The 9,776-nt window shown below is 37.3% G+C and overlaps 2 protein-coding genes across 2 annotated transcripts; both read right to left on the bottom strand.

Annotated features, from left to right (window-relative positions):
• Positions 1–2,034: 2,034 nt before the first annotated feature.
• LOC107296876 (olfactory receptor 10G6-like) lies at positions 2,035–2,961 on the bottom strand. The gene has a single exon (XM_015826230.2). It carries the CDS (start codon positions 2,959–2,961, stop codon positions 2,035–2,037), a length of 927 nt encoding a protein of 308 aa, XP_015681716.2.
• A 5,672-nt stretch (positions 2,962–8,633) lies between these two features.
• LOC107296875 (olfactory receptor 10G6-like) lies at positions 8,634–9,560 on the bottom strand. The gene has a single exon (XM_015826229.2). It carries the CDS (start codon positions 9,558–9,560, stop codon positions 8,634–8,636), a length of 927 nt encoding a protein of 308 aa, XP_015681715.2.
• Between the last annotated feature and the right edge of the window lie 216 nt (positions 9,561–9,776).

Raw genomic sequence — 9,776 nt, 5'->3', positions numbered from 1 at the left:
TATTATTATTATTATTATTATTATTATTATTATTATTATTATTATTATTATTATTATTATTATTATTATTATTATTATTATTATTATTATTATTATTATTATTATTATTATATGTCTCTTTACATGTGAGCAAGTGCTACCTTATTAGAAATCTGAACTAAAGAGATATTTATGATTTGTGTTTATTTATACCACCGGGCATGTATTGTTTCCCATTTCCCCCCTGATTTTCTGATTTTCTGTATGAGACTCCAGCATATATATTGATTGCCAGGGCATTCAAAAAATTGGCCAAAAAGTCAAGATGGTGGCTGCCACCACATGGCATAAAACCAAGAAATCCACCATTTTTATTTTTCTTGGGGACATTCTTGTCCACTGCCACATGATAATGCTGAACATGTTCCATCAATGTTGGGCCTTGATGAGCAGATAGATTGATTTTCTCCAGGAGAATCAGCCTGGTTCTTCAGGTCTTTGTTTCACTTATTGTCACCATAATTGAATCACCTTATTTCTGTTTTTGATGTAGCAAATTGACAGTGAACAACACTGAAAAAGCTCAGAGAAGAACAGCTCAGATGATCAAAGGCCTGGAGATTAAAACATGAAGAACGGCTGCAGCAGTTGAGTTTGGCCAGTCTAAAAAAGAAGAAGAAATAGGGGTGACATCAATAGCAGCATTCCAGTATTTGAGGGGCTGCCACAAAGAAAAGGGGGTCAAATTATTCTCCAAAGCACCAGAGGGCAGGACAAGAAACAATGGTTGGAAACTGACCAAAGAGAGAAGCAACTGGAATTAAGGAGAAACTTCCTAACAGTGAGGACAGTGGAACAGCTTGCCTTCAGAAATCGTGGGCACTCCATCACTGGAGGTTTTTAAGAAGAGACTGGACAGTCACTTGTCTGAGATGGTATAGGTTCTCCTGTTTGAGTGGGGGGCTAGACTAGAAGACCTCCGAGGTCCCTTCCAGCTCTATTCTATTCCCATGGATAAAAAAATAAATTAAAAATTGCTTTTGATTTTCCAACCATTTTTTCTCCATCTAATATATATATTTATATATTATTGAATTGTTTATTGCTGTTTATTTTATTTTATTCTGTTTAGCCTTGAGATGTAAATATACAAAGAAATGCTTCTTTCCCAGATATTACAAATTAAACAGAGAAAAAATTAAGATTTAAAGAAAGAAAGGAGTCACAAAGAAGTTCGTCTGCAAAAATATACGACATGTTTTTATTAGAGAACATGTAGCTACATTCAGTGGTGGCATTCAGCTGGTTTGCACCACTTCAGCAGAACCAATAACTAATTTTTTGTTGCCCAGGCCCAGAATGGACTTCTGGAAATGGCATCCACACAGAGAACTGGTTGTTCACATATTTGAATCCCACCATTGGCTACACTGAATATCAAGTGTTTTTAATCCTTCAGGTACATATCACTCTTCCATCCATACTAACTCTCACAGTATGACAGTCCAATTTTATGGTCAAGACTTGGTGAGGAACATCAGATTAAGAAGATCATATAGGTGGAATGCAAGAAATAGGTGATGACGTTGAGAAGCGAGGACTGAATTAGATTGAAGGAACTAAATTAAGTCAACCGAGAGACCAATCAGAATCGAGGGAATATGAAAAACTTGGGAAGATCTCATTTCTCAAGTAAAGTTCATCTGGAAAATGATTCTTATACTCCTTGCTGCTCAGATCAATAATTCTCTTAAAATTCAGCAAGTCACCACAGGAAACAGCTGCCACTGATCTCTACTATTCATGACAACAACAGAAGAGAAAGCAGCAATATTTTACCCAATCTTTCCATACAACACACTATGTGATTTGAAAGAATCTGCTGGTGCTCATGTTTCTAATCAGCTCCTTTGCTTTCTATACAATTTGATCATCTATATCTACTCTTTAATAGTTGTCAATAGAAAATTTGTGTGTAGCCATAAAATAGCTTTGTGACATGAATTAAACTATTTTTAAAAATCTTAAAAATGTCTTGGGTTTACTTGCTGCTATCTATTCTGGATTCCCACTCCAGAGTTTCAGCAGAGCAGTTTTCATCTCCTTGTTCCTAAGTGTGTATATTAGTGGGTTCAACAAAGGAGTGATGGTGGTGTAGAACACACTTAACACACTATCCATGGAGTCCTGAGAAGCTGGTCTCAAATAATGATAGAACACAGGGAGGAAGAATAGGCACACCACAGTAAGATGGGCAGAGCAAGTGGAGAAAGCTTTGTGCCACCCTTCACGGCTACTAATCTTCAAAATGGCCGTGAAGATGTAAACATAAGATGTTAGGATGAGGAGAAAGCAGGTCATCGTTACAAAGCCCATGTCAATGATGATAATCAGTTCTTTAAAATGTATGTCACCACAAGCCAGCTTCAGGATGGGTGGAACATCACAGAAGACATAGTCAATATAATTGTCCTCTCCATAAGACAAATGAAAGGTGAGAGAAGTTTGAAAGGCAGCATGGATGCAGCCTCCAATTATGGTAGCCAGAGAGAAGATGAGACACAATTTCCAACTCATGATGTTGCCATAGTGAAGTGGTTTACAAATGGCCAAGAAGCGGTCATAAGACATCACGGTGAAAAGAAAACATTCTGCATACCCAACAATGTTCAAAAAGAATACCTGTGTGACACACCCTGAAAAGGATATGACCCTTCCCAAGATGTTGAATCCTGCAATAACTTTGGGAACCACCACAGCTGATATTGTCATGTCCAGGATGGAGAGATTACATAGGAACCAATACATGGGCTTGTGCAATTGAAGGTCAGAGATCACCATCAAGATGATTAGAGAATTTCCAGAAAGAGTGAGGGCGAACATGATTGAGAAGAAGAGAAGCAAGGGTAGTTTGAACCCTTGTGGATATGGAAACCCAGAGAGGATAAACTCATTTGGGGCTGATAGGTTGGAACACTCCATGTGTTAGTTATTCTTATATGTATCCAGGTCTTTGAGCAATGAGTCAATCTAATGGAGCACTTTGCTTGGAGTTAGTTACTACCGGGTAGACATTTCTGAGAGTTTCTGCATAATTTGTTAGACTTGAGTTTACTTACTGTGTGCACTTTTGTTCCAGATGTAGAAAACAATATCACATTATCCTTATTCTGTTGTATGTCAAGGCGCCGCTGTATAACAAACATTTGAAAACTATTAAATTAATAAATATTCAATGTGATGGAGAAAAAACTGTTCTTTTCCCTTTTATTTCATACTAGCTGTACCCAGCCACGCGTTGCTGTGGCTCAGTCTGGTTAAATGAAAAAGAAAAAAAAGAGAAAGCTTTTACGTCCAACAGATGGCGATGTTTTTCAAAAAAACATGTTTTTACCTGTCACAGGTGTGACATCTATATAATAATAGGTATATAAAAACACGCACATATTCGAATGCAACATTGTGTTAAAATTTCAAAGCAATTGGTGAAGAACTTTCGGAGATTTAAGATTTTGAACAAATGAACATTTACATTTTTATTTATATATAGAAGATAGATGTATTTATCATCTATCAAATAGGGAACAGTCCACTTCACTAATAAAAGGAAGCTTCTTGAAAAGTATTTTGATATGGAATTCTTATTTAGTAAGTTGTCTCTAGCAAACTTGAATATATATAAGTTTGAAAAGTCTCCCCCTCCAGATCTTGTGGCTTATTATAACATTGCTTTTTCAACTTGATACAGTCTGCTGGTGATACAAAGAAACAATATTCAATCATAACAATCATACATCCCAACAATAAATTAGCAATCAGCAATCATACAGTGTCACAGCACTAAAGAGACCTTTGAACTCACTCAGTTGATTATTCCTTTGAGGGGCATAACTTTCATTTCAGTGACCATTTCCAACACCGTGAATATGTTGGGGAAGAAGCTATTGAATTCCCTCTGCTCTGTGGTTGCTCATGTAAAATGGATTGCAATTGGCAAAATTATATCTTTGTTAGGACTACCACAAATTGCTAATGCAGTTGCAGAATAGCAGATGGAAGCTATTGATGTGTAGTTAATCGATTTGCTTTTTGATTTTTAGCTTTATAGCTAAAAATGCCATTGAGTTTCCATTGGGCAATTTATGGACAGCAGATGATCTTTCTTTTCAGAGACTGCAATTTTATTTGAGGAGAAGGAGATCTTCAGCCAGACTGAGAATGCAGGAAACCATCTTAAGAACTTCTTTACAAAATGGGAGACTGAATTGCAAGGTGTTGAAGTTCCAAAAAAAGCAACCAGCTATTTTGAAAAAATAGCTTGTTTTAAGCTTATATGTTGTGAGTTATTTAAGCTTATATGTTATTCCAAGTCTTTAGATGCCTTCTTAATTAGGAATAGGTGTTTTCATTCTTTTCCATCCAGAGAGCTTTGAATCTGTTGTGACGTTGTGATGAACTTTTGCTTGATATGACCGTTCAGTGTGAAGTGAAGAATTAGGCAGACTCATGTATCTTCATTTCTCCAGGTGGGAGCATTTAGATACTTCTGTTTTCATATCTTTTTAAAATATTGCATCTTCAGTGAACACTCTGCCTTTATTCCCTAGAGATAGTGCATGTTATTTTAAATATTGCTGATTTAAGAGAGAGGCAATTATGATTGCCAGAAAGTCCACTGGGGAACAATTACTTTCAAACAATTAGTAAATTTGAAAGTTTGCACACATAATAATCAAAGAGATGATTAGCTATGAGTTATGGTCCTATTGTTTCCAATGGGAATTAATTCAGAACAATTTTTTTTACTCCAGAATTGACTGTCAGTCATTTTCCTACCTTACCATTTGGGTTAACTTTTTCCTCCTCCAAATGCATAGTTAGAATTTCAGCTTTCCCCTTGATCAATCATAATTTTGACTTCGTCTTGAGATTCACGATCCATCTTGTCTCTTTCCTGATTTATTTTTACTCATCTTGGGCAGCGAGGTTTGCTGCCCTAGTCAGGAAACATCACAAGTCATAATGGTATAGCAGATCTTACTGTTTCATGTATTCTGGATACATATATGTGTTTTTAGGAAGAAACACCAGGATTTGGTTAATTCTTGGGTATGCTTTACTAAAATTGTACCTCTAATGTATGTGATCTGGCCTTGTACCAGAGTACTTCCTTTTGGGTTAAACATTATTTCTCATTTTAGTCTATGATTGTATGTTAATTTTGATTTGGAAAAGGACCTGTTCATTTTGGTAGTTATGTTCGCAGTGGAAACAAAAGGTCCAAGGAAATGGATGTTGCATTAATTTATAGTTGCAAAAAAGGATAACAAAAGTTATCTCTAAGGAGCCATCATCATCATAATAATAGTAAAGTTGGAAGGGACCTTTGAGGTCATCTAGTCCAACCCCCTGCTCAGGCAGGAAACCCTATACCATTTCGGACAAATGGCTGTCCAGTCTCTTCTTAAAAACCTCCAGTGTTGGAGCATTCACCGCTTCTGGAGGCAGGTTGTTCCATGTTCATTCCTCTGATGTAGGAGATGAACAGGCTGAGCCCGAAAGCAAGGTCAAATGTGTCATCAGTTTGGAGGTGGTATGCTCCCACAAGAGACCTTAGTCCAACCCTGTGTGAATTCCACTGTTTCTTATCTAGTGGCAATTTGTCTTGACGATTAGTAGATCAGATTCATGTGTATAGGTAAGACGTAATAAATTTGAAATGAATAGAACTCAGCGCCTCTTCCTGTTCGCTTGTGCCTGACACAGGGTTTTCAAAGATTTGAACTTAAATGTCACCATAGTGGCTGCAACCACATGACATAACACCAAGAGAGCCACCATCTTGACTTCTCTTGTGGGTGTTGCTGTCCACTGCCACACAATAATCTTGAACATGTGCCATCAAGTCAATATTGAAACTTAGTGATCACAGAGACAAATTTCTCCAGGAAGGTCTGGTTTTTCAGTTCTGCCAAGGAGGCACCCATTGTCACTGTAATTGAATCATCTTATTTTTCTTTTTAAATATAAGAAATTGGACATAATTTTTCATGAATGACAATAATAACATTTTGCTGTTCATTTTCTAAAAATTTCTCCTGTATAAAAGATAATATCGTTGAATCCTATATTATTGTTTCGTTTAGCCTTGAGATGACTGGAAAAGGGGCAGGCTAAAAACCTATTTATCAAGTATCAGAAGATACCAAGAATGCTTCTTTCCCAAATATTCCAACTGCAGTAGAGAAAATTCAGGTTTAAAGAAAGAATGGAATCATATACAAGTTTGCCTGTCAAAATAATTGATGTTTTTATTAGTGAACACATAGCTACACTGAATGTCAAGTTTTCTTAATCCTGTGCTATATTTCAAATTTAATGAATAAAGTCACACAAATGCAATGTTAGTGTCAACTCTGCAATGAATTGAACTGAAGCCATTTTCATTTCGTTTTCGGTTGCCACATATTTAGAATAGAAGGAGGGGGGAAGTGTAGTTTTAAGCTAGCCATAACAATTCTCAAGTATGGGAACCAAGGTCATTAATGATAACATTTTAGCAGGCTGGAGATCTGGGAGGAGTGCCTGCATTTAGTAACAATTGGTGAATGTGATTTATGACTTCTAAGTGGGGTGGGAATTGCAACTTGCAATTTTGTAACCAGGCGGAGGGGAATTTAGTCTTGGGTTCATCTTTGTATGTGCCGCTATTTTGTAGCAAAATAAAAATGTTCTTTGAGGAAGAATTCCTTGCCTTGAAGTTCTTTTAATTGGTCTCATCTATCAGAACCATGACAGTTTATTGAAATGGCAATATCAAAGAGATTCCTAAAGCATGGGAGAAGCATGTAAAAAGATATTCAGAAGAAGCCTTTTCTTGCTAGGAATCTTGAATTAAATATTTTTTTTAATTTATAACACCAGACATGTATTCTTTTCCATATTTTTCCTCTGATTTCAGTGTCAAGATACATTGAATAATGGCAGAATTTATGTGTATAATTAATGGAAGAAGTTATGAGTGATGACAATCTATGCAAATCCTCCTCCTCCTCCTCCCTCTCCCTCTCCCCTCCCTCTCTTCTTTTTAAATAACCAATAAGGTTCTTCAATCCTTGGTACCATTTTTCTCCCAATCCAAATGAAGAGAATTTGGATTTAAATATAAGTATAATAGGGAAATAGATTTATGTAAGGGAAGAAAGGTACCTCTGGGCCCCCATATACAAAACCTGTCATAAGGTCAGGATCCCTAGACTAAGGAAGGATGCATCAAACAAGACTTGTGATAAGCCTCTTCCATTGCAACAACACCAGCAACCAAAATACAGCAAAATAAATAAAATAGTGTAGGGTTTCCTGCCTGAGCAAGGGGTTGGACTCGATGACCTCCAAGGTCCCTTCCAACTTTATTATTATATTATATTATATAAACTCTTTCAATTCCCCAATACGCTTACTTCATCTTATGGTTTTAGGTCCTACATATACATTGCCAGGGCATTCAAAGAATTGGTCCAAAAAGTCAACATGGTGGTTTCAGCCCCATGTAGAATCCCAACGAAGCTACCATCTTGAGTTTTCTTGTGTGCAGTTCTGTGAAGTACCCACCTGAAATTCAGTAACTCACTACAGGAGACAGCTGCACTGTATGATTATTGACAGGGAACAGAAGAGAAAGCAGCAGTATTTCCACATTATTTTTGCTCCCCAGAAAAATGTCAGCATCATTACAAGTCAGGGTAAAAGATTGCATAATTATCTTCTTACTATCTCTGCTGTGTTTAGAGAGAAAGAGCTATGCGTGGTATCTGTAAATTGAACGTACAATGTGCTCTATTGCTCAAGTTCCCTGCATAACAAAGCAAAAGAACAATGTTTATTCAGATTATAATATCGGAGAGACTCCTACAGCATGGAAGAAGTACACACAAAGATATTCAGAGGAGTTATTTCAAACAGGTACAGTTATGTATAAACTCGCCCATACAGTAGCTTTTGAATAAAAATTAGTTGCCTAATAATTCTTTTACCCTTTGATTTTTCCCCCTATATGTTGAGATCCATTCATACAGGTCTTGTAGGAGGCAGTGGAATTTCAGCCAGTAGTACAGGAAAACTCTAATGAGAAACAGTGGAGAGGATGATGTGATGGAATTCTTTCTCTTCTGTGTCAAAGACAGCAGAGCTAACAGAAGCTGGCTGAAAAAGGACTTTGTGAATAACTGTTTTCAAGGTTTGGCTGGATGAGGACTTCTCTAGGAGAAGCACAAAGCAGCACCTGATGGGAATGGTTGCTTTAGGCTTCCTTCAGCATTGTTTACATCTCAGATCCTTTCCTGAGCATCTGTTCAAGCTTTCTCTTGAAACCTCCTGCAGGTGGAAGGACCATTGGTCCAACTTGAGATGCTGATTGTTTATACCTCTAAGCAGATCATCCTCACTCCAAGATTAAGAAGGACACAGCACAGACTTATCTCCAATTTTCTAATGAGCTCATGTGGCTCATATCCATATCCATACTTTAAGAGTGGTTGGTAGAAAATTTCAGTAGATCCATAAAATTCAGATTTCCATCCTAAAAGGATGATGTAAACTTGATTATTCACCATGTTTCTTTTTAAAAACATAAACATGGGTATACTTCCTATTGTCTATTCAGGATTCCCACTCCAGAGTTTCAGCAGAGCAATTTTAATCTCCTTGTTTCTAAGTGTGTATATCACTGGGTTCAACAAAGGGGTGATGGTGGTGTAGCACATACTTACAACACTATCCATGGAGTCCTGAGATGCTGGCCTCATATAGCGATAAAACAGAGGCAGGTAGTATAGGAACACCACTGTAAGATGAGCAGTGCAAGTGGAGAATGCTCTGTGTCGACCTTCACTGCTACTAATGTTCAAAATGGCTGTGATGATGTAAGCATAAGAGGCTAGGATGAGGAAAAAGCAGGCCATTGCAATAAAACCCATGTCAATGATGATCATCAACTCATTAAGTTTTGTATCAGCACAAGCCAGCTTCAGGATGGATGGAGCATCACAGAAGATATAGTCAATATAGTTGTCCTCTCCATAAGGCAAATGAAAGGTGAGTGATGTCAGAAATGCAGAGTTGAGGCTGCCTCCAATTATGGTACCCAAGGAAAGGAAGAGACAAACTTTCCAGCTCATGATGTTGGTATAATGGAGTGGCTTACAAATGGCCAAAAAGCGGTCGTAAGCCATCAAGGTGTAAAGAAAAGATTCTGCACATCCAACAGAGTTCAAAAACAATACCTGTGTGACGCAACCTGCAAAGGAAATGATTTTTCCTGTGGAACTGAAGCCTACAATAACTTTGGGAACCACCACAGCTGAAAAGGCCATGTCCAGGATAGAGAGATGACAAAGGAACCAGTACATGGGCTTGTGCAATTGAAGGTCAGAGATCACCACCAAGATGATCAGAAAATTTCCAGAAAGGGTGAGGGCAAACATGATTGAAAAGAAGAGCAGCAATGGTAGCTTGAACCCTTGTGGATATGGAAACCCAGAAAGGATAAAGTCATGTGGGGCTGATTGATTTGGACATTCCATGTGTCAGTTATTCTTATATATACTTGAAGTCTTTGATCAATGATCTACTCTAAGAGACAAGTTGTCTGGAGATATTTCCTACTGGGTCCCTGACAGCTTCTGTGCATTTTGTATCACTTGAATCCACTTACTTTTTTCAGATCTACAAAACAATATAACATCATTTTATTTCTGTCACATGTTAAGGGGCAGCTACAGTACATAAAATACATTTAA

The sequence above is a fragment of the Protobothrops mucrosquamatus genome, unplaced genomic scaffold (assembly GCF_001527695.2).
Source record: "Protobothrops mucrosquamatus isolate PMUCROS unplaced genomic scaffold, P.Mucros_1.0 scaffold3014, whole genome shotgun sequence".
NCBI classification, from domain to species: domain Eukaryota; kingdom Metazoa; phylum Chordata; class Lepidosauria; order Squamata; family Viperidae; genus Protobothrops; species Protobothrops mucrosquamatus.
Note: the sequence above shows the minus strand (reverse complement) of the source record. Positions and strands in the feature narration are given on the sequence as shown.